This window comes from Pelecanus crispus, chromosome Z (assembly GCF_030463565.1).
Source record: "Pelecanus crispus isolate bPelCri1 chromosome Z, bPelCri1.pri, whole genome shotgun sequence".
Lineage (NCBI taxonomy): Eukaryota > Metazoa > Chordata > Aves > Pelecaniformes > Pelecanidae > Pelecanus > Pelecanus crispus.
Genome location: NC_134676.1, coordinates 12,405,773 through 12,429,770, shown reverse-complemented (window position 1 = coordinate 12,429,770; position 23,998 = coordinate 12,405,773). Strand labels below are relative to the sequence as shown.

Below are 23,998 nucleotides of genomic sequence, written 5' to 3'. Positions count from 1 at the left end.
CCAGCCCCTGCCCTCCAGCCCTGGCTACCGTGACCCAGGGAGGGGATGCTGGTACCGAGCCCTGCTCACCTCTGCTGCCTTCCACTGAGCCTGGTTTGGGAGATGCCTCTTGCACCTTGTGAAGCTGGTTGTGATGGTGTCATTGGTGTCCCAAAGCTGTCCCCCTCGGGGAGGCCTTTGTTTTTACTGGCTGCCCCTTGCCTCTGTCACTGGCTGTCGCTGGCTCCTGTCCTGCCCCTTCTCCTCCCTCCGCCACCTGCCCTCAGCTGCAGCCTGTCCTAGGGCTGAGCATTGTTGTCCCTGTCAGAGAATAACTTTGATCCTGGGAAGAAGATGGAGCACGTCCTGGGCATGTGGTGGTTCAGGCCCAGGGAGGACATGCTGGTGGGTGGGGGGAGCCCAGCAGGATTTACCATGGGCAAGTGGTGCCTGCCCAACCTGCCTGCCTGCTGCCGTGGGAGCACTGGGCTGGGGACAGGGGAGAGCAAAGGCGGCCATTTATCATGACCCTCTGAGGTCTGGGACATGGTCTCCTGTGGTATCCTTGCTGGCAGAGTGGGGAGATGTGGCCAGGAGAAGGGAAGAAGAAGATGGGTGGAAACCTGGATAGCAGAAGAGCTGCAGGGGGGTGTCAGCAGTGCCTCATCCAACTGGCAACATCCCTGTGAGGTTGGTCCTGGGGCCAATGCTCCCTGAAGCCTTCACCAGTGCCCTGGATGATGGGATTGTGGTGGCCTCAGCCACCTGGGGGGCAATACCAAGCTGGGTAGTAGTGGGTATACTGGGGGGCAGGAGCGGTGTTCAGAGGGGCCTGGAGAAATGGGCTGATGGGAGCCTGCTGATATTGGATGGGGGAAAGGGTGAGTCCTGCAGCTGGGAAGGAAGGAGAAACCCCATGCATCAAGATGGACAAGCAACCAGCAGTGCTGAACAGGTTTGGGGGACCTGCAAACCAGAGGCTGGACAGCAGTCAGCAGCGTGTCCTTGCGCTGGCAGAGCCCAATGACACTGCGGACCATGGTGGCTGGAGCTCAGGCCTCCAGGGGCAGGGAGCCTGCACCAGGGAGACCATGTCTGGGCTCCCCAGTACAAGCCAGACACAGCACGTCCGTGTTTCACACAATATCTGAGATTGCAGGGAACCTCCTGCAATCCTGTCCCAGCCTTGCCATGCCGTGGGTTGGCTCCACCAGCATCCTTCCACACCTCCTCTCCCAGGAACTGCTCACATCCAGCTTAGTAAAGTGGTCCCCACCTCATCCCCCTCTCTGCAGAAACGCTGAGTGAGACAGGGAGGGTCAGTGCTGCCCCTGGACCCCCCCACCCACCCCATTTGGCTCAGGGACAGGGCTCCCTCATTGCTGCCCTAGCAGCTCCAGTCCCACCATGGTCTTTATGTTTGCCCTGTGGTGGCAGGGGTCTCCCCTTTCCCCCACATTCCCAAGCCTTCCCTGTGCTCCCCCCTTTCTCCCACTGTCTTAAGGCTCCTCACTGCACCCCCATTTCCTCCCATGGCCTCAGGTCTCCTTCATTTGTCTTCCATGATCTCGGGGATCTACACTGCACCCCCATTTCCCCCATGGCCTCAGGGGTCCCTTATTCACTCCCCATGGGCTCAGAGCTCTTCATTGCACCCCTTTTCCCCCCATGGTCTCAGGGGTCCCTCATTCATCCCCCTGATCTCAGGGCTCCCCAGCACTCCCCCATCTCCCACATGGTCTCAGGGTTTCCCAGCAGTTTCTTGTGCTGGTGGCACTACTGTCTGCACCCTCCCCAGGCAATGCCCAGCCCAAAGCCCTGGGCAGGTGATGGAGGCAGGAGAAAGGGCAAGATGGGAGCTGTGAATGCTGAGGGAAGGGACAGGCAGTAAATCCACAGGATTCCCCGAAGAGGACAGCTCAGGGATACCAATAGTGCCGTCACCCTCCAGCTCCAAAAAGATGCAAATGACACACCCTGCCCGAGCACACCGCCGGCAGCCTTGGGGGAGCACAGCAGGTGGGAGCTGGGCTCCACGCTGGAGTCCCAGGTCACTGTGAGCTGCGCTGGCTGGGGCACGCAGGAACACACGGAGGGCCAGTGAAAGGTGGTGTAAGTGTATGTGTGAGTGTGAGAGAGGGGAATAAGGCTTGTTTTCCATGAGCCTTGCTTTAAAATACAGACACCCTTTGCTAGCAGTTTGCAACACGGTTGCGGCAATGCATGCACAGGGGAGAGGGTTCTGGGGTGCATCCCCAGCTCCTGTCCTGGAGTCCTGCAATGGAGTGGAGTGGCAACACAGTCAGGCCTTGACCAGGCGAGGAGGGAGGTCCTTGGATGCGTTGCTCAGCTTCGGGGGCTGCTCACAGATCCACTGGTACTTTTTCCTGCAATTTGAACTCTGTATTTTCCCACTAGCTGATAGACTGCACCCTGCAGAATAGTCATACCTAGGAGAGAGGTCACATCTCAGAGGGCAGTGACAGCATGCTCACCATGGACACTTCTTCCTACAGGTCCCAGTGCCGCTGGGATAGGCAGGACATATCGCACTGGGACCAGTCTGAGGAAGGGCCACATTCCTCCCCCCCGGCTTCCTCCCCCCCCGGCTTCCCGCTGTGCCATTTGGAGATCCAGCAGTGCATCCCACGGGCTCTGCCCAGGGTCCCCTCCCTTGGGGCACTGCTCCTGGCCAGTGGGTCTCACAGGGGTGAAAGAGCACCCCATGGCTAAAGGGCAGGTGCTTGGGCCAAGCACCTCTGCACTTACAAGTAGGACTCTTACTGTCATACCATACATCAGTATTCTTTGTGTCAGAAAATTGTGCTCCGATCCAGTATGAACCATAATATTCCTGCACAAAATGCTGTGGGGAGAGAAGCTGTTGACCACCTGCCCCATGGCCAGCACCCACCTGGTGCCCAGGACCCCCAAGCCTGGCTGGCCTCCTCCCCACAGCCCACCAGGATGGGCACCCAGGGCTCCCGGTGCCACCTCAGCACCTCCACAGCTGCCGCAGCCCCATGGGCTCTGCCCAGCCCCACCATCGCCCCACAGCCCCCCCGCTCTGTACCGGCACCGTCCATGATGGCCAGTCGCCTTGGACCAGCAGCTGAGCGGCTTTACTCCTGCAGTCATCATGGCTGGCCCACCAGGTCTTCCTCTCCACCGAGATGAAGAGGCACTTGCCCCTGTAGAGCACCCAGCCCGAGGGGCAGCAATCTGGGGGCAGGGGCACGACTCAGGCGCTTGTCCTCCCCCACATGCTTGGGGGGCCAGCCTGGCCGCAATCAGCCCCCACATCTCCCCATCCCCACACCCCGCCATGGCCCTACCTGTATTCACGCAGGCGCGCAGGCTGCTCACAGTGCTCTCGCTGGCCCTGAGCTCCCCCCGCACCTCCTGCACCTCCTCCTGCAGCACAGCCAGCTCCTGCCTGGCGCGCCCCAGCTCGCCGTTCAGGCTGTCCAGCTCCAGCCGGCTGCTGTTGCCCTCCCGCCACGCTCGCTGCAGCTCCGCTCTGGCCCACGCCAGCTCCAGCCGTGTCTGCTCCAGGCTCCACTCCCGCGCGCTCACCTCCTGCGAGAGGCGGCCCTGCTCGGCCGCGTGCTCCTGGGAGGCGTCCCGCAGGCTGCGGGTGACCTGCCAGTCTGGGGACAGGGCGAGAGAGCTGGGCCAGGGGCATGGCACAGCCCGGCCGGGGGACGCGGGACTGACCCTGCTTGGGGCATGTCCCTTGCTAGGGGGAGCGGGATAAGAGTGTGCGACTGTGGGCAGAGACAGTGCTGGGGGTGCCAGTGGGAAGGGAAAGGAAGCCCCAGTGGTGGCAAGGGGAGGCAGCGGGTGGTAATGGAAAGGCGATGGGAGGCGATGGGGAAGCAATGCGGGGGCAATGGGAGGCAGTGGGAGGCAAGGGAAAGGTGATGGGAGGCAGTGGGAAGGCACTGGGAGGGCACTGGGAGGCAGTGGGAGGCAAGGGAAAGGTGATGGGAGACAATGGGGAAGCAATGGTGAGGCAAGGTGAAGGCAGTGGGAATGTAATGGGAAGGCACTTGGAAGACACTGGGAGACAGTGGGAGGCAAGGGGAGGCAATGGGAGGGAGTGGGAGGCAAGGGGAATGCAATGGGAAGGCACTGGGAGGGCACTGGGAGGGCACCGGGAGGGAGTGGGAGGCAAGGGAAAGGCGATGGGAGGCCATGGGGAAGCAATGGTGAGGCAAGGGGAAGGCAGTGGGACGGCAGTGGGACAGCAATGGGAGGCAATGGGAGGCACTGGGAGGCAGTGGGAGGCAAGGGAAAGGCAATGGGAAGCAATGGGGAAGCAATGAGGAGGCAAGGGGAAGGCAGTGGGAAGGCAATGGGAAGGCGATGGGAAGCAGTGGGAGGGCAATGGTGAAGCAATGGTGAAGCAATGATGAGGCACTGGGAGGGCACTGGGAGGGCAATGGGAGGGCAGTGGGAGGCAGTGGCAGGTGGTGGGAAGCCACTGCAGGCAGAGCGAGAGCAGCCCAGGGCAGCCAAGCACGAAGCAGCTCTGCCCCCGGGCCACCAGCCCGGCATTCCCCAGCCCCAACCAGCCCCCAGCAGCCCAGCCCTCGCCCAGCCCCAAACCCGGTCCCGGTGCGCCCTTCCCCGGCTGCCCCCCACCCTGCGGCCCTCGCCCGGCCCGACTCACAGCAAGCCCCCAGGGCCACAGTGGCTACCAACAGCAGCAGCAGGCTGGCTGCCAGCAGCCCCACGGGGACACGCCAGCGCCGGGGCCAGCGCCCTGCAAGAGACGAGCGCCCACGGGCATCACCACGGGTCCCGCTGCCACCCCCGGCGCCCACCCTGTGCCGGGGCGTCCCCGTGGCGGTGGCCACGGCCGGGGTCTCACCTGGGCTGGGCGCCGCAGGTACTGGCCCCAGCGGCACGTTCTCGTAGGGGCTGTCGTCCTCATCGGGGGCTGCGCGGCTGGTTGGGGGCGGTGGCAAGTGGGGGGGCCGCAGCAAACTTCAGGTCGGCGTAGACCACGCGCTGGACCATGCCCTGGGCTGCCCGGGTGGCCCTGACGGCTCCTGCTCTGCTGTGGTCACCCCCTCTCTAGTGGCTGCGAAGAGAAGTGCGTCTGGTTCTGCAGAAGCAGAAGTCTGCTGTCATGTGTGGCAGAGAGGAACAGGAAAGCACAGCCACGGGGACCGCTGCCTTGCTATAGGCCCTGGTGCCACCATCCTGTCCCCTTCCACGCCCCGAAACTGCTCAGGGTCCCCTGGGATGGCAGCAGAGCGGTGCAGCTCAGGGTTGGGGTGCTGGGCAGAACTGCAGGGCTCAGCCTGCCGAGAATCGACGCATATCCCTGGGGCGAGGGAGAGCAGGGCCAGCTTCCACGTTGGAACAGGTGGCTCTGGGGCTGGCCCTATCCAGGTTGGAGTTTCCCCCTCTCTGTGGTCTGCTCTGGGGTTTGAGCATCGCTGCTATGCAGAAACGTTTGCCCTACTGCCTAAAGGGGATTTTCCACATTGCAGCGTGACCTCTTCCTCTTCTCCCCTTCTTCTGGCCACATCTCCCCACTCTGCCAGCAAGGATACCACAGGAGACCATGTCCCAGACCTCAGAGGGTCATGATAAATGGCCGCCTTTGCTCTCCCCCTTGTCCCCAGCCCAGTGCTCCCACGGCAGCAGGCAGGCAGGTTGGGCAGGCACCACTTGCCCATGGTAAATCCTGCTGGGCTCCCCCCACCCACCAGCATGTCCTCCCTGCGCCTGGAACACTGCATGCCCATGCGGACATGCTCCATCTTCTTGCTGGCGATTGAGTGGAACCTGCTCAACCTTTAGCTTTCCAAACCTCCTTCCTGTCCCCTTTGAAGTTGGCCATGATTTTTGCCTTTCTTCAGTGATGAAGAAATTCCCCTGCTCTTGCAGAGGTGACGGAGAGTGGCCTTGCAATGCTGTGCTCCACCAGCACCCCTGCATACCTCCAGTCCTGCCCCAGGAACTGGCTGTGTCCAGATGTGCCCAGCTGGTCCCCAACTCAGCACCCCTTCTGAAACCTGCCTTTCTCTGGATGCTGTTCAGTAGAGACCTCTGAGACACTGACAGGCTGGAGGTTGGGACTGAGGAGGAGATGCTGCGACTGCTGGGGTTGTGGTTTGGGGAACGGAAGGCAAATCAGGTGTCATTGCTCTATGCAACTCTCTACGGGGGGTTGGAGTGATGCCAAAGCCGGCATCTTCTCGGAGGGAACCAAGGAGAGGATGAGAGGCAGCGGCACAAGCTACATCATGGGTAAATTCCCATTCCCAGAGACCAGGATGGGAAATCTGCATCCATGAAGATGTCCAGCCCTCCACAGGGCTGTCCCCAGGGCAATGTGCTCCTGTGTCAGTAGGAGCCCTGCTCTTCCCAGCTCTTCCCTGGTCCAGGGATTTGAGTCCATCCTTGCTCTGCCACTGCTCTGACCTCAGACCATGCTGCTCTGGCCCTGCTGCGTGCCCAGGGGGACCGTGAGCACTTTTGGGGCGTGGAAGGGGATGGGCTGGTGGTGCTGGGACCAATGAGAGGGTGCTGGTCCCCGCAGCTGCGCCTCACTGGCCCCATCTGCTACAGTTCAGAGCAAACTTCTGCTTCTGCAGACCCTGGCCACGCTTCTCATTTGCACCGCTGAGAGACGGTGCAATCACCAGGGAGCGGGACCATCCCAGAAAGGCATTCCAAGGGCAGGGTGGGAGCCAGCAGGGCTCAGGGCTTGCCCAGTGCTTGCCTACATGGCCCAGAGCGTGGTTTATGCTGACCTGAGGTTTGCCAAGGTGATGGGGGGCCGGAGCACGGCCAGCCAGGCGCTGGAGGCAGGTGAGAGCCTGTGAGACCTCCCACGCTGCTCCTGCCATGCCCAGCCCCATGGACTCAGCCGCTCTCCCCTGCCTTCCTCCAATAGCACTGGGCATGGACGAGGCGGAGAGCCCCTACGAGAACATGCAGTCGGCGCCGGCAGGGCAGGATGGGGATGGGGCCCAGCCCAGCCCAGGTGAGTGCCCGGCTGGAGCCCAGGGGAGCCAGGGAGGTCCTGGCATGGGTAGTGGGTGGTGTTTTGGGTTGCTCCTGCTCCCATCCTTGAAGAGAGGAAGCGCCCACACTGTGCCACCTGTGCCATCATGCTACCACTCCACTGCCTGCAGGCGGGAAGTCTGGGGGCTGCCAGGGGTTTCCTGGCTCACCAGGTGATGCCTGTGGTCGGTTGTGCCTTGCAGGGTGCTGGTCCCGGTGGTGGTGCATCCCTGTGGGGCTGCTGGCAGCCTGCCTGCTGCTGCTGGTAGCCACCGTGGCCCTGGGGGCTTGCTGTGAGTTGGGGGGGGTGGGCATTTCTGGGGCTGGTGTGGCTGGGCAGCACAGGGAGAGGGAGGCAGCTGGGTTGGGGCAGGTGCCGTGGGTGAAGGGGGGGTGAACAGAGGCATGCCCATGCACGCTGCTTGGGGCTGGGTCCCTCTGCCCTGTCTGCCACAAGCTGGCCTGTATTCCTCGCACATCATGGGTGCCCCCTGTGCATCACCCACCTTCCCCACCTCACTCTCCATTCCTGCTCCTTTCCCTTCCCTTCCAGATGTCATGCCCAGCCTTGCATTGCTGCACCCTCCCTGCCCCTGCCCTGCTCTCTCTGCTCCCATGCCCTGTCCTGCCTTGCTCTGCTCTCTCCTGCCAGGTCCTGCCCATACGCTTCCCTGCTGTGTCTTTCCCATCCCTTCCCATCCAGCATGGTCACCACCCTGCCTTGCCCTGCCCACCCTACCCCCCGAGCAGGGTCAGTCCGGCGTCCCCCGGCCGGGCTGTGCCATGCCCCTGGCCCAGCTCTCTCGCCCTGTCCCCAGACTGGCAGGTCACCCGCAGCCTGCGGGACGCCTCCCAGGAGCACGCGGCCGAGCAGGGCCGCCTCTCGCAGGAGGTGAGCGCGCGGGAGCGGAGCCTGGAGCAGACGCGGCTGGAGCTGGCGTGGGCCAGAGCGGAGCTGCAGCGAGCGTGGCGGGAGGGCAACAGCAGCCGGCTGGAGCTGGACAGCCTGAACGCTGAGCTGGGGCGTGTCATGGGGGTCCTGGGGAAGACGGAGAAGGAGATGCAGGAGGTGCAGGGGAAGCTCAACAACAGCGAGAGCACTGTGGCCATCCTGCGCTCCTGCACGGCTATAGGTAGGGCCATGGTGGAGCAGGGATGGGGTGCCCCAGGGGGCTGGCACCCCTTAGCAGGTGCAGCACCAAGGCACTAGCGCTGGCTTTTTTGGCCACATGGTGGGGACAGGGTGGCCCAAAGGCTGAAGCTATGCCTGGAGCAGAGGCTGAGCCTGTGATGTCTGCTGGGAAGATGTGGGGCTGTTCCTAGCCCCCCACCCCCAGGGCATCTGTGGCTAGGCAAGCACCTGAGCTGTGCCCCTGCCCCCAGACTGCTGCCCTTCAGGCTGGCTGCTGTACAGGGGCAAGTGCCTTTTCATCTCGTCGGAGAAGAAGACATGGGAGGACAGCAGAGCTGAGTGCGAGAAGAAATATGCTCAGCTCCTGGTCACCAAATCCTGGAGTCGCTGGACCGTGCCGGTAGGGTGCTGGGGGAGCTGAAGGCAGGAGCTGGTGCATCCAGCCCTGGGCTCCCTGGATGGGCCAGGACCACTCTGGGGGCCCCTGGCCTGCTGAAACTTTGGAGGGTGCAAGGTGGATCTCCAGAGCACATGGCTGAGGGTGGACATAGGGCAGAGAGGCGCTGCCGTCTCTGGATGCTGCCCAAGCTGGAGCAGGACACCAGGGCTGTCCTGCCCCAAGGAGCTCCAGTCCCAGGGGTTTCTTGGGGAGATGACCACCCCCTGCAAACACCGCAGCACATAGGTATCACGGAAAAGCCACTAAAAGGCCCCTTTTCTCCTTCCCCAGACCTTTCTGAAGAACGCGGACATCCCATACTGGATCGGGCTGCAGAAGACCAGCTTCCCCTGGTATGACTATGGCTGGCTGGGGGAAGAGGACCCGGATGGTGAGGGGGTCTCAGATGCCTGGTTCTGGGTGGACGGCTCCCTTTATGAAAGGTACTCAGCAGCACAGCCTCTTGCTGAAACCCCCTCTCCTCCAGCATGGCTTTAGGAAGCGTTTTAAATCCCACCGGTACCCAGTCCCTGGCCCAAGCAGTGGGCAACGAAGAGCATCAAAGCAGCTAAGGTGAAGGGTTAGCTCAGTTGGTTAGAACATGGTGCTAATAACTCCAAGTTCACAGGTTCAATCCCTGCTTACTGCAGGGGGGGTTAGGCTCGATGATCTCTCAAGGTCCCTTCCAACCCAAAGCATTCTATGATTCTATGATAAGGGGAGGTGGGTGCAGTGGTGTCATGAGATGCTTAGAGGCTGTGCAAATGGAAAGACAAGGCTTGGGGGAGTGGGGCACGTGCAGGCCATGTGCAAGCAGGAGGCAGTGAGAGGGGACAAAAGAAACCACAAGTTTTATTTGGGGTCTAGACAAAGCGTTCGACCATCACCTCTATCACCCACGTGCCTCCCGGGTCCCTCCTTGGGGGGGAAATCAAGCCTTCCTGCCTGCAGAGGGTCCTGAGCTCCTCCCTGACACGTGTAACCCCTCTCCAGCTCACCACCGCTTCCTCTTGCGGTGTCTGAGAGCAGCGGGGAGGAACAGACCTGTCTGGCTGGGTGCTGGGTACCCAGCCCCTGCCTGCTGCCTGCCCCTCCATCCTCAGCCCTGCCATGGGGGGCTGCACCCCACCTTGGCCCCAGGCGGTGCCTCTGGCCATCTAAGAGGAGAACTAGGCTCTCCCCACTGCTGGGCACTGCAGGGAGGAAATATCCTCCAGCAGCAAGGCTGAGTGAGATTCAAGGAGGTGGGATGCTAAGGGGAGTTGCAAGCAATGCCAACATTTTGCAGAGGCGTTTCTCAGCCTGCCCAAGGAAGGGCAGGCATGTGTCAGTTGAGGTTTCAGCCTGTGAAATCAGTAGGGGAGGACTGGAGGATCCCCTGTTTGACTGCAGCATTCAATCCCTCCTGTGCAAGCATACACGAGGCAGCTGTCAGCAGCCATGGCTGCCTTGGTGGGGGGTAGTGGATAGGGTGGTGACAGCCCCCTGATATGTCATTTCCCCATCCAGGCCGTGGCAGTCGAAGTTGAATGGGTCCTGTGCCATAATAAGCCGTGGGAACATCAAACCCAGCCAGTGCGCCGGTCCCAATGACCTGAACCTCTGGATCTGTGAGAAGGCGGCGGGGCCGAGCTCCGCTTTCCTAGCATGATGGCCGCTGACCCCACCACTGCTGCGGTGAGTGTGCCCACACCAGGCTCTGCCGAGCCCTGGGGTGCACAGGGCCCGTGGGGTGTGCGAGGAGGAAAGCGGGGAGCCTGGGCATCTGCATGGGACACGCTGACTCCCTCCCTTGGAAAGGGAGAGGGGTGCATGCACCTCCCTGTGCTTGATCGAGCCTTCCTCCATCCCTTTGCTGCCATGGGACCCCCTGGTCTGCAGTAGCTCAAGAGACACCCCTCCCCACCAAGCTGTGGTGCAGCAAAGGGGCAAGATGGGGGAAATCCTTTTGCAAGCTGCCTCCCCAGCCCCACTGCGTGCGGCAGAGGCTGGGCAGCACCTCACCCTTACTCTCTGCCTTCCTTTGCAGCACCTGCACCCCACACCGCCTCTGCTTCAGCCTTGCTGCACTCTTGCCCAGGATGTCCCATCCATGCAAGCAACTACCTTCCCCCTCACTGACCCCTGCCCAGGGGCTGCCCAGGTCCTTCCCAGCGATGCCTGGTGATGCTCCGGCATCATGCAGGCTGGGGGAGGCAGTGGCAGTGGCTGTTTCCCTCCAGCTGATATGCTTCAGCAGAGCGGTACAGGCCCCACAGCTCAGTCCCACACCTGCATGGGGTGCGCTGGGTCTTTCTGAGCAAAGGGGCTGGTGTGCAATTGGGGAGCACAGACCCAGCCACAGGCTGGAGCAAGCCCTGATGCTCAGCACTGCAGCCATGCAACATCCCCAGCACGGAGCAAGCTGCGGTGCTGGCATGCAAGGACACGGTAGTGGGGGACGGCACAGCCCCACACCTGCCCAGGTCCCCTCCCCACAGCAGGGACTTTCCGCCTGGCCCCATTCCAGGAGCAGCTTGGCCACAGCTTTCAGGCAACCCAGCAAGCAACAGCCTCAGCAAAGCCTCTGCGCCCAAGGAGGCAAGATGTGCCTGAACTGGCTGGTGCCTGTGCTGGTTGGGGTTTTTTTGCTGACTAGAAAGTAGAGCAATGACCTTTAGGATTGTACAATGTGATGCTTTTCAAAAGCAAAAGCAGCTCCAGCACTCGCAGCGGACTGACGCTTTGCGAGACAAGTCATCAAGACTTTAAATAGTTACTACACGCATGCACATGTGAAGATTAAGCAAAACAGCCCTGATGTAACATTGCAGCCAGGCAAGAGCAGAGGAAGTTATGTTCAACCAGGCGAAGATGCTCTCGGTTTATTATGGGGTCATGTGTGCCATATATAGTTGATTAACTGCTATGTGAATTAGCTTGCTTGAAGAGCAAAAAGGGTGTTAAAGGCAGGCTTTTTGGAAGTGGCACGTGTCACTCTTCCGTCTTGTCCGCTGGCTGAACTCACTTCATAGCAATAAAGAGACACAGCTTGTCTGCTCTTTGCTTTGTTGTGTACCACCACAAACAGACACCCAAGGGCATGAACCCAAAGAATGAAAGCAATAAATGCGAATTGTGACTGAAGCCATTTCAACCAAGGTGGCCACTCTGGGGGCACTGAGATCTTGGGCTGAGCCAGGCTGGCTTGTGGTCCCCGAGGGGCTCCCCAGAAGCCCAGGCAACCCCGTGCAACCTTTTGGGTCTGCGCTCCCCTCCGCATCTGACATGCATCCAAGAGACAGAAGCAGCAGCCTGAGTTGCTGGGACATTCAGTTTTTATTGAACACTTTAAATAAGCTGGGTATATATTACTAGCAATTATTAATAATAATAATAAAAAACACAAGAGTTCTGCATTTACCAGTGCATTGTGCAGGAGGGAGGAAAGCCGGCTCCTACCCTTGCCAGGGGCTGGGCAGCCTGGCCGTGCTGCTCACCGGCCCCTTCCCCCCTGGTGCCAGGATGGCACCCCAGCCCCTCTGCCAGCACCCCACTCCTGACCCCGTGTGCCAGGGGGACATGGGACACCGTGCTGGCTCAGCACCCAGCCCTTGGCGTTGGGTGGGCAGCGCTGGCAATCCTCCTCGTGCACTTCCCCAGGGGCATCGCCCCTCTCCCGGACCCCCGCACGCCTCTCCCCACGTCAGGGACCGGCTGTGCTCCCCATGCTTGTGGGGAAGCATGGAAACACCCACCAGCCCCACAGGCTCCCCCAAAACACGCATACACACACTGATCCCTCTGCCCTCAGCCTAGGCCCGCTCACCCCCCAGCCTGGGGGGCCACAGGGGGCTACCAGTTCTCCCGGAGGAGCGGGCTCATTGCACACCCCTCTGCGAGAGCCCACAGAGGGGTGAGCCCTTGGGGAAAGAGGGTCCCACCTGCAGGGTTTGAGCCCCGGGGACCCCCCGGGGGACCAGCCCTGCTGCTCAGGGCAGCACTGGAGCATGCCCGGGGCAGGGGTGTTATTGCACTTCAGTCCCCGGCAGGGACCCAACCCACCCCCGGCGCTCCCCACAGACCCCCGAGGCTGATCTTGGCGGGACAGGAGCCTGAGCGCCGGGGCAGCGCCGTGGTGGCCACGGCACAGGGCACTGCGGCCACCGGCGGCCACCGAGCGAGGACAGACCGCAGGGACACGCCGGGCCCCCCACCTGCTTGGCGCTGCCGCCGTGGGGGTGTCGGAGGGGCGGCCGGACGCGGCCCCCGCTCCCCAGGGGTCCCCGGCACTAGGACTGTGCCTCTGGCAGCTTCAGGCTGGGCTCCGCCAGCACCGGCCCCGGGGCTTTCTGGTGGCGGCCCCGGTCGTGGCAGAGGAGGCTCTTGGCCTCGCAGTTGAGGTTCTGGTAGCGAGGCGGGCTGGGTGCCGGCCGGTGGCAGACGGAGGCGAAACTGAAGCTGAAGGGACCCAGGCAGCAGCCGGGGCAGGGCAGCACCTCGTCCTGCTCCAGCACGGTGCCGGAGCCGTGCCCGGGCAGCATGGCCGCGCGCTCCGTCCGCTCCAGCGCCGCCGCGCAGGGGATGCTGAGCTCGGAGAAGCCGTGCTCCAGCCCGCTGCCCCAGGCCAGGGGTTTGCTGACCACCACGTGGTTGTTGTTGAAGAGGAGCCCGTTGGGGGCTCGCGGCTCTGGCTGCCAGGGCCGGGCACCCGAGGATGCCGTGCGGATGAAGTTGCTGTTGGGGGGCGGTGGTGGGGGCTGTGGCAGCTCGGGGCTGTCGGGGCTGCAGTCCATCCGCTCCTCCGCCCTGGGGCTGAGGGGGGAGGCTCGTCCCCAGGCTGGGGGAGGAAGGAGGGTGGGGGGCTGGGGGTCCTCGTCGGGACGGGAGCACCCCACGCCCAGCGCCAGGCCCCCCCGGCGGGGCAGCTCGGGGGAGGCGGGCAGCGAGTGGCACTTGCGGGGGGCGGCGGCAGGGGCCGAGAAGTCACACTGCACCTCCACGGCGGGCTCGGGCGTCACGGGGGTGCTGAGCTGGAGCGGGGCGGGGGGCGGCAGGTCGAAGGTGAGTGAGATGACCGACTTGCTCGGCGTGTCAAAGAGCTTGATCTTCCCCCCCTTCAGGTCCTCGCGCTGGGAGAAGGGGTTGACGCGGGCGGGCGTCTCCTTGGTCCTGGCCCCGCCGTAAGGCTCCGGCGGCCGCAGCAGGGCGGGTGATTTGGGGGGGAACATGTCGGACTGGCTGCGGGACAGGCGCTGGTCCGGCTGCAGGTGCTGCGTCCCCAGCTCACGCAGGGGTGACTGCTCGGTGCGGCCGGCCGCCCTCCCGGCTACCCCTGGGCACAGGCACAGCAGTGGGTCACCGGCTGCCAGCGGCTGCCGGTGTGGGGTGCCATGGGGTGCCGGGCACCGAAAAACCCAGGGGCACACCCTGAGGGGGGAACAGCAACTGGCTCCATCCTGCAGACCTCATGCAACCCCCGCCTCCTTCCCCTGCAGCTGCCAGGGTAGGACGGGACACCCCACTTCCCCCCTCCTTGCACCCCGCTGTGGCCTGTCCCCGGGATGCCCACCTACCGTTGAGCGTGGCCGCCGTTCCAGGCACAGGCAGGCTCTCCCCACTGCTGAAGAGGGTGGCCCGGGCACCCTCGGTGCCTGGCTGGTGCTGCAGGATGCTCTCCAGGCACTGCGTGATTTCCAGGAACGAGGGGCGGGAGGTGGGCTCCATCTGTGGGCAGGAGGGGTTCCCCGTCAGGTCTGCTGCCTCCCGAGCACCCCAGGGAGCCCTGCACAGCAGAAGCAGCTCCCTGCCTCTCCCTCCGTGCAGGCAAGGCTGCCTGTCCTGTCTGGCTGCCCTGGCAGGGAAGAAAGCGGAGTTGGGAGGCTCACACTGCAGCAGTGGAAAGCGAGCTGGAGGAAGGCCGCTGGGCAGTCGATTCCCACCATGGTGCGGAAAGCGGTGACATCCAGACCAAAATCCTGCGCCAGGGAAAGGAGGAAGAGTGAGGTTGGGTCCCCTGGGGCACCACACAGCCCAGGGGACCCAGAATGGCCCAGCTCCCCATCCCCACACTGACTGCGTGCCACCCAGGGCTGTGGACCTGGCAGCACCCTAGATGGGGTACAGCAAGGGGGGACCCGGGGGTCACCCCAAGTTCAGGCAAGGCTAGGGACGCTCGGACACAGATCTCTCCTGCTCTCTGCCTGAATCCAACTCTCCCCTTCTCCCACCCAGGCTGACTATGGGCTCTGAGCACAGGTTATCTGCAGAGAACATCCCTCCCTGGGCAGCATTTGGGACACAACACCCCTGTCCCGAGAATCGGGGCAGCCCCTGCACACAGGGCTCTGCCCAGCGCAGGAGGATGATCCCCCTCATCTGGTGAAGCGGTCCCAGTCCCGGTGCTGCTGCCCGCCACCCTCCCTCCCTGTCCCCGTCCCAGGGAGTCACCTCTGTGCGGGGCAGGTAGTCAGGGTCAGCGGGGACACGAGCGATGGTCTCGCACAAGATGATGCCGTACGCGAACACATCGGCCTGCAGAGAGCAGGGAGTCATGGGGGGTCCCTGCAGCCCCGACGTGACGTGCTCACCATTCCGTGAGCCCACAGCCCCCCCTCCTCCCCGTGAAGCCACACCGGGGGCCCTGCCACCTCGCCACCTGAGGGGTGCTCAGTTCCTTCCCTCTGTGTGCCCAAATGCTCCCAGGACTGCAAATCCTGCAAACCGCTGGCGGCACAAGCCTGGATAAAGCCCCACGCGTGGCAGCCACGGAGCCTTACCTTCTCGTTGTAGATCTCCCCTCGCAGCACCTCGGGCGCCATCCAGTATGGAGAGCCCACCACGGCCAGCGGCTCCTTCTCACTGCCCTCGCTGGGGGACATGGTGGGTCATCAGCGGCTGCCCACGGTCCCCCTGTCCCTGTCTGACCTCCCATCCTCCTGCTAGAGCAGCCCAAATCACCATCTCCCTCTCCCTCTCCCTTCCTGGGCTAACCCTCCTCCATGCACCCCACAAACTCATCACCCCCCACCCACACCATCCCCTTCTCCATCCCCTCCTAGCCAGCCCCAAATGTATCCATCTGACCTATGAGTCCCCACCACCGGGGACCAACCCCACTGCCCCCCATCCCTGTCCTTCTAGCTGCATCCCAAATGTCCATCCCTCCCCGGCTCCTGCTCCAAGCGGGCTGGAAAACCCCCCATCCCAAGGATGGGGACGGACGGGTGGACACTGCACACGCACCTGTAGGTGGGGATCTTCTCCGCCAAGCCGAAGTCACCCACCACGGCCGTGTAGCCATTGGCCTCGCAGCGCACCAGGCAATTCTGGGGGCAAAGGAGGACCCCCATCACACCGACCGCACCAGACCTGCCTCACCGGCCACTGCTCCTGGGATGCCCCGGCACAGCGCAGCCTCCTGCTCCCCAGCCGGCCATGCCTGGGGCAGCAGTGCGGGTATGGGACGATGAGGGCAATGGGATGCCTTGGAGCATCCAGTACCTTGGAGGTGAGGTCGCGGTGGAAGATGCCCTTGGAGTGTAGGTAGCGCAGGCCACGGGCGATGTCGAGGGCCAGCTTGACACGCATGGACCAGGAGAGGGGCACAGGGCTGTCCAGCAGCTGCTCCAGGTTCCCACCGTTGATGTACTGATGGGAGGAGCCGGACCATCACATCACCGCATCCCCCCCACACCCCCCCATAACGCTGAATGCCCATCTCTCATCCCAACGCATCCCCCAACCACCCCACGGCACAGCCCCCCAGTAGACCTTGTGCTGCACATGTGCCACGGGCTGAAAAAGTGTCCCCGTAGCCATCACTGTTCCCTCCCCAGGCCTGCAGCAACCCCGAGACTCACGGCCGTCACCCCGCTCTCACCTCCGTCAGCGCGTGCAGCTGTCCCTGGTGCACGCACACCCCCATGAACCTGCGAGACAGAGGGGACCTGAGGGTGGCCGCAGTGGGGACCAGCCCCAGGAGCTCATCCAGTGCCGATAGCAGCTCCAAACCCCCCAGGCTAGGGAAAAGGGGGGGCAACAGGGACGGCAGCAGGGGAGCAGGTCCTACCTGAGGATGTTGGGGTGTGAAAGGCGGTTCATCAGCTGCACCTCCCGCAGCATGTTGCCCCGGTTGCTGGTCAGCTTGTTCATCTTCAGCACCATGATCTGCCCCGACTGACGATGCCGCACCTGGAGGGGCGTGCAGGGGAGCCTGAGCCCCACATGTCTCTGCAGCCCCTCCGGACACCAGCCTGCACCTGGTACCCACCCCAGCCCAAGAGGCAGGAGCTGAGCACCCCACACACCCAAGGCATGGGGTGCCCCAGGGACCGCTAGCGTTAGGGGGGGCTCTCCTGGCACAGCAGCACCCCAAGGACCCCCCAGTGTCGATGATGCACATCCCCATCCTCCTTGGGGCACCCCATTTGTTGTGCTCCCCCCGTCATGCTATGCTGCCCAGCCCTCCCAGAGAAGCAATGGCAGCTCCTGCAAGCTGCAAGGACAGGCAGGTGCAGGATTGGGTGCACCAGGGAGAGCTTTTTCAGGTCCGTACCACCCAGCCAGACCGTGTATGGGGTGGAGGACAGAGGGGGCACATTGCCGCCCGGAACCAGCTCCAGGGGTGGCCAGCGCTGCCCCAGTGTATGACCCTAGCCTGGCAGGGCACGAGGCTCGGACGAAGCTGTATATTTAGCTGTCCCCAGCCTGATGCTGTCATACGAGCTGGGAGCCTGGCCCCCTGCCTGGAACAGCAGCTGGGAGTGTGCCCAAGCATGGACACCCCCGTCCTGCAGCCCCCCAGCACATGCTGGGTGAGGGACGAGCAGGGGATCCCCTGCCCCAGCACTGTGCTGGGGGGGAGGCGAACTGGTGCTGAGGGTCCCCTCCTGAGCAGGCGCTGGGGGTGGGACGGGAGTCCCCCGGAGCAGTAGCCAGTGGTGGGGACAACCCAGCGGATCCCAGCTGCCCCCCAGCACACACCGAGCTGTGCATGGAGGCGCAGGCATTCCTCAGCGCTGCTGTCAGCTCCCTGCTCTTCTCCTTTTTAGTCGATGCTGGTTGAGGCTGCTGTGCCGGTGCCAGCCCCTGGCCTGACACACCCCCCCCTTCCCTCAGGGATCGCCTCCCTGAGCAAAACACGGGGGGAGCTGGCTGGAGGCAGGGTCCCCAGTGCTCCCGGTCCTGCTCGCAGCTTGGCCCCTGTCCCCATCACAGCAGGGGGAGTCTGATGTGCTGGGCCCTCCAGGGCTCTCTTCCCACCCCATGGCTGGCATTGCTTTGGGGAGCAGTTGTCCTGTGGTGCACGCTGAGATGGGGACCCATCCAGCACCCAATATGCAGGGGATGGGCAGCAGCTCCCTGCAACCAAAGGGCTGGGGGGAAACTAGTGCCTCATAAAGATCCCTTTATACGTGGGCACCCCGCTCTGGTTACACCTGTGTCACCTCCAGCCAGCTAGGAACCCCGGCCCATGGGCAGGGGCCACGTGGCAGCAGAGATTAGGATGGACCCTGGACAAGCGAGGAGGGGACACCCCAGACACCTGCCACTGTGGGTGTCCGCCCCCCGCCCCGGGATGGATTCCCCATGCCTCCTCCTCGCTGAGCACCAGACAAAACGCCTGGGCTCAGGGAGAGCCCATCCCAGGGTGACAGCGCAGTCCCTGCTGTGGGGAGCACGGCTCCTCCAGCCGTGTGCGCACCCAGGGCTCCCCATCTATTGGCACCCCAGGTCCTCCCTGTGCCCACCACCCTGCCCACCCCACCCCATCACCTGCAGCGCCTGGCATTGCTGCCAGTCCCACCCTGGTGCCCGGGGGCTCCCTGCCTACACCTGCACCAGCAGGCAGGGCAAGGGGCACCCTCACCCCATCCCATCGCTGCCTTCCCTCCACCCATCCCCGTGCATAGGGCAGCTGGAGGCAGCACCAGGCACAGAAACGGGACTCCCAGCCTGGTTTCAGTGGCTGTGTGGGCTTTAATGAGGGGATCTGCCTGCCCAAAGCAGGGTGGGCAGGGCCTCCCTTCGCCCCTCCAGCTCCTTGCAGAGCCAGGGGCCAAGAAAGCCAGAACCTGGCAAAGGCCAGTGGGATCCCCCAGCCCCACCAAGTCCCTGGCACTGGGGGCTGCCCAGCAACGCCCAGTGCTCCCCACTCAACACGCCCGGTGGCAGCACTGCTTCCTCTTCCCACGCCACGTGGGGCTGGCAGGACTGGCTCGGTCGGTTTGGCTGGCACCGGCAGCTGCCAGGCGCCAGGACCCGGCTCAACCGTGCAGGCAGGCTCAGCCCCGCCGGACTGGCTGTGGGCAGTGAAGCTCCGGCACCACGCGCCCACGATGGGAACATCGGGTGGCACGCACGGCACTGGCACTCGGTGGCCATGCACCGTGGGGCTGGCCAGGTCCTCATCAGGAGCAGTGTCCCTGCATAAGGGAGCAGCCCCTCGCAGGCACTGGCTCAGCCCCACATAGCTGGGATGTGCCCATGGCTTAATTCCTCATTAATAAGCCTCCTGCCATTGCAATAGGCCAGGCCAGGTCAGGTCCCAGTGCAGACACACAGCATCTAATGCCTTAATCCTGGAGGAGAGGCAGCCTCAGGGAGGGAAGGTCTGGTGAAAGCCTCTTCCCTGGGATTTCTCCCGGGGACCCCAGGAGCCCCTGGCCAGCACAGCCCTGCCCTGGTGCTCTGCTCCACGGCTCTGTCCCCAGGGGCTCCCAGGACAGCCCCAGCCCCACAGGACAGCGTGCCCTGAGCTGGATTGCAAGGCCCCATCCTGCTGCCTCCCCTGCATGCCCTGTGGCTTGAGGCCAGCTCCTGCCTGGGCTGGCAGGGAAGGGGGTTATGCTCCTTTGGGCTTCCCATGGCCTCCCACATGCGTCAGCCAGTCTACCCAGTCCATCCAGGTGCTAGCACTAGCCCAGCACCCTGGCTGCCGTCCGGAAGCAGACATAGCAGAAGAGGGAGCAAGCCAGGACCCCAGGTGGGACGCAGCCCCTTGCTAAGGGGGTTTCCTTCCTCACAGCCATCCGGGGAAGGCAGCGGGCAGCAGCAGCTCCCCAGGCAGGATGGCGTCCCCCCTCGCCTCTCTGCGCTCTGGCACGGTGCCCAGGAATCCCAGCGCATTCCCCAGAGCTGAGCTCAGCCAGGCAGCCGTGCTGGGGTGCGGGGGGAGGACAAGCCACCGGCCCCCACCCAGGAACCAGGCAAGCCCTCGCCGATGCTCACCAGCACCCCACACGGCCCCTCCGTTGGGTGCTTTGCGGGGGCACCACGGGCGAGCCGGGGTGCCGTGGCGTGTGGGTCCCCATCCCATCTGCTGCCAGTGCGTGGGGCTGGGGGATGGGACAGGGCTGGCTGCGGCCCCAGCCCAGGCACAAGGGATCTGAGCTCTTTTAACAGCGGAAATTAGAGTCTTATTTAAAGAGCATGCTAATCAGAGTGAGCAGACGGCCTGCTCCCTCCCTGCAACCAGCACTCCTGTCTAGACATGGGATGAAGCCCTCACGCTAGCCTTCCCTGCTCCCCCACCCCGGGGGTCTCAGCAGCCAGCCCCCCTGCACCCCAAGCCGGGGAAAGGCTCACACAACACCCCACTCAGCCCATGTTCCCTTGCCCCAGCCTGGCACAGGCAAGGCAGAGTTACACAGGGACACCATCCTGAACCCCTTGCCCTGGGGAGCCCAGCGGGGAAAGATGGGAGGGCAGGTAAGGGAGTGAGCAACGCCGTCGGTAATCCCATAGCTGCCCGTGACAGCTGCGTCTGAGCCCACGGGAATCCCAGTAGCGCAACAGGTCTTTCACTGGGTGAGACTGGAAAACCTGCTCATCATGCAGAAAAGGCAGAATCGGTCAAGACAGACTTCCTCCAGGGAAGCGAAAGGAGCGAGGCACACAGCACCCACTCCTGATGAATGCGTGAGCATCAGCAGCCCTCACCTCCCGTGCTCCCAGGTGCAGCACCACAGGCACACCGGGAGCCGCGGCATCACCAGCCCTCACTGGCAATCTTGGAGCGCACCCCGTGCCTGGGCATGAGATGTGCCGGCGGGTCCCGGGACAGTCAGCACAACGCGTTTCCAGCGCCTGGGGCTCCCGAGCAGTGACAGCAAGGTCAGGGCTGCTCCCACCCTCGCCGCAGCTGGCTGACCTTGGCAAATTCACTTCCTCCCTGCCTGCCTTAGTTTCCCCATTCGTGATACGCCACTCCACCCTCCTTTGTAAAACAAGGCAAGGTCCACTGATGAAGGGCAGCAGATAAGAGGGAGGGAGTTGTGTCATTAGTTGCACTGGTAAATTGAGAGTAAATAGAAAATCTCAAAGGCTGGGGGGGAAGCGAGCAGAGACGGGCGGGCAGCAGCAGGGCTGAAGCCCTCTCCTGAGCTCTGTCCATGCTGGGAGCTGCTAATTCCACACACACCCTCTGCACCATGGAAATGGGGCGCTGGGCTGAGCATGCTGAAGGGCTGCGCCCTGGGAAGTAGTCTCTCCAGGAGGATCTGCAACAGCGGACATAAGGTGCAGAGCAGGATGAATGAAGATGTCCGGATACAGCCCCCAGGAGAGCGAAGCCAGGATGTTGCCCACAGCCCCCGCATCTGCTGCAGACTGTACGGGGGAAAGTAAGAGAAGGATTTGGGGAAGAGATGCAACAGTGGTTTAAGGGCTGGAGAAAATGTCTGGCATAAACACACCCGGCTCAATCTGCTCAGTCTATGGGAGATGGAGAGAGGCAGCTCGCTGCAATGTCCGTGTACCCGAGAAAACGGCTGGGCCTGGTGCCTCTGAAATCACAGAGGGAAAGGCAATGGGAACCAGCTGCTCCAGAGGGAAACAGCCCAGCTCTGCAGCACAGCAGGGGATCAGCTGGGAACAAACCCCGGAGAAAAGGGCAGCTTTTCATCACTGCTATCTCCTGTCCACTCCAGATAGCCTTTCGGAGAGAAGCTGGAGCAGGGTAAGGCTCAGCCCAGGGGCGAGCTTGGGACACCAGGGTTCAGTCATGCTGAGCCCTTTGGCTCTACCGCTGGGAACACAGTCAGACGCCTGTGCCGGTACCTCAGCACCCCGCCTGGCCCTGGCTTGGCTGCACACCAGGGCTGAGCTACCTGCGTAGGGACAGAGATGTCCAGGTCCCCTCCCCGTCCCCCACGCCCACCAAGGCTGGAATGAAGCAGGACCCAGCAGACACGCAGAGGAGGGAGCCGCGAGTGCCCACGGCCATGGAAAGCAACAGCAGGAACAAGTGAGGTGGGAGGAAAAATGGGTCCTGCGCTGCCCTGCCAAGCTCCATCCTCCTTGCAAGCTGAGGCAGCCAAACCCCAGCTCAGATCCCGGGCCTGCCCCACCACCCTGCTGAGCTCTTGGACTCAACCCACCACCCGAGCACAAAGCCCCATCTGGCCCCCTCCAGCCCCTGCCTCCTCTCTGGCATGCACACGCGTTGGCTCCTGCCGCCTGATCCTGCTCCCACCCCCCAAACTCTGCCAGTCCCACAAATCCTACATGCAAGTGGCCCCACAAGAACATGAACCACGGGTGGGAGAAGGAGAATTTTGTGGCTCCCGCAGGGCCCAGGAAAACAGAAGCAGCGAGGCAAGGAGAAACCGTGGCCTGGCCGAGACATGGGAGCATCCATTATTAAAGAGCCATATCCACGCCTGACATTATTAAATGCCTCCCTCTGCTCTGAGGTGCTGCCGCACGCTCCAAGCCAGAGATCAATAGCAGGAACCTGGCCAGCGGAGAGGCCATGGCTCTGCAGGCATAGGAGGGAGCACGGAGGAGAGGGACCCCGCTGCATGCCTGCCATGGACCCTGCAGGACACTGCTCTTGTGGCTGCAGAGGAGCCGGGTCTTGGGGTCTCTCTGCTGAGCGGGGAATGGTGGCAGGGCTGGAGAGGGACCCCAGGGTCCTGCTGGGTCATGGCCACCCAGGCACGCTGCACATGGGAGCGTGGTCCCACGCAGGGGACACGGTGCAGCGCTGGCCGGGACCTCAGTGACTCTGGTGGGAGGTGGCGGGGGTCCTGCCCAGCCCAAAGCTGCTCTTACAGGCAATCCTTGTCCAACAGCTTGTGGCGCCTTAAGTGACGCCCAGGACAAAAACAACACGTGCACACACCTCCCCTCGAACGTGGAGAGGCGGCTGTGGCAGTAGGGCAGGGCACAGACCCTTGGCCCTGGCAGTACTGCGTGGGCTGGCAAGATGCCGTCTGTCACCACGCACCTCTGCCACGCTGTTGGGACCCCGAGCTCCCCACCGGGACCCACGCAACCCTAACCAGGGTGCGGGCGACGCACGGGCGTCCCCACTCTGGCAGTCCCAGAGAGCACGCAGGACAAAGGCAGCTCCGGGCTCCGAGCTGGGAACGCTCCCCCGCGCTGCTCTGCAGCATCACAGCCGTCTCCCAGACCCGGTCACCTTCGGGAGGCTCCCGTGGGTCGCTCCGCACACCCACCTGCCCAGCGCAGGCTGGAGCAGGCCCGGCAACGCTGGAAATCACCTCGGACCGGCTGCAAACACTGCCTGCATCCCCCGACACGGGCGCACCCTGGGTCTGGCGGGGTGGGGGCCGCAGGCTTTTGGCAGGGGTCCGCGGGGCTGGGCTGCCCACCGCCCCACCGGTGCCCCGGCTGCCCCCCGCACGCTGTCCCGCTGCGACCCACGCCGCAGCCCTTGGGAGCGCTCAGCCTTCCCGGGCTGTAAACAGAGCCGGCGCTCCCCTCCCCCTGCACGGAGGGATGGAGGAACAACAGCCCCGGCGGGGACGGGGCTCCGGGGCACCCCAGGTCCCCGCCGCCCCGCCTCGCACCACCCCCGCGACCTCCCCCAGCTGCCGGGGCTGGGGGGCCAGACCCACCCCCCACCCCCCCCCCCGCCCGCTCCCCGCACCCCACCGAAGGCCTGGCCGGGGCTGCGTGGGAGCCGCGGCTCCCCGGGGGGCTGCCCAAACCCGCCGGGATGCCTCGGTGACCGCCACCGCCGCTCCCGCCCCGCACACCTTGAAGACCTCGGAGAAGAAGCCGGCCCCGATCTTCTCGCAGTAGAAGTCGTCGATGCGCGCCAGGGTGGAGACGGCGCTGCGCAGCGCCCGGTACGAGGAGGGCCGCAGCCGCCCGCAGCCCGCCCAGGGCCCCGCCGCCTCCCCCTCGCCCTCCCCGGGCCGCCGCGGCAGCTTCTCCCACTCCATGTCGCTCCCGCCGAGCACCCCCAGCGCCATTCACACCCCCGGCCCGGCGCGGCGCGGAGCGGCCGGGCAGACCCGCGGCCGGGCCGCCGCCGCCGCCTCCCCCCGCCCCCCCGCCAGCACCCCCGGCCCCCGGGGCGACGCTGGCAGCGGCGGCGGCTCGGCGGGGTGCACGGCGCTCATGGCCCGGCGCCCCGACCCCCGCCGCGGCCCGGCGCTGCGCCTCCGCCGCCCCGAGCGCTGGCACCG

General features: G+C 64.0%; 3 protein-coding genes across 3 annotated transcripts; 1 reads left to right on the top strand and 2 right to left on the bottom strand.

The window, feature by feature from the left end:
• Nucleotides 1-2,281: 2,281 nt before the first annotated feature.
• Nucleotides 2,282-5,028, bottom strand: LOC142596642 (uncharacterized). Its single transcript, XM_075726359.1, is given in 7 exon segments — nt 2,282-2,429; nt 2,772-2,845; nt 3,053-3,201; nt 3,315-3,629; nt 4,655-4,747; nt 4,856-4,952; nt 4,954-5,028. Coding segments are annotated over 7 exon segments (927 nt in total). The 5' UTR covers nt 5,005-5,028.
• Nucleotides 5,029-6,725: 1,697 nt separating this feature from the next.
• On the top strand, nt 6,726-10,227 carry LOC104024631 (C-type lectin domain family 12 member B). The gene is made up of 7 exons (XM_075726358.1): nt 6,726-6,810; nt 6,896-6,985; nt 7,209-7,298; nt 7,824-8,138; nt 8,389-8,537; nt 8,868-9,019; nt 10,086-10,227. Exons 1-7 carry the CDS (start codon nt 6,726-6,728, stop codon nt 10,225-10,227), a joined length of 1,023 nt encoding a protein of 340 aa, XP_075582473.1.
• A 2,620-nt stretch (nt 10,228-12,847) lies between these two features.
• Nucleotides 12,848-23,782, bottom strand: TESK1 (testis associated actin remodelling kinase 1). The gene is made up of 10 exons (XM_075726878.1): nt 23,564-23,782; nt 16,627-16,748; nt 16,438-16,486; nt 16,059-16,205; nt 15,801-15,883; nt 15,335-15,425; nt 15,006-15,089; nt 14,444-14,533; nt 14,132-14,282; nt 12,848-13,890 (listed from the first exon to the last, which is right to left on the bottom strand). The coding sequence occupies exons 1-10, from the start codon at nt 23,780-23,782 to the stop codon at nt 12,848-12,850; spliced, it is 2,079 nt and encodes a 692-aa protein (XP_075582993.1).
• Between the last annotated feature and the right edge of the window lie 216 nt (nt 23,783-23,998).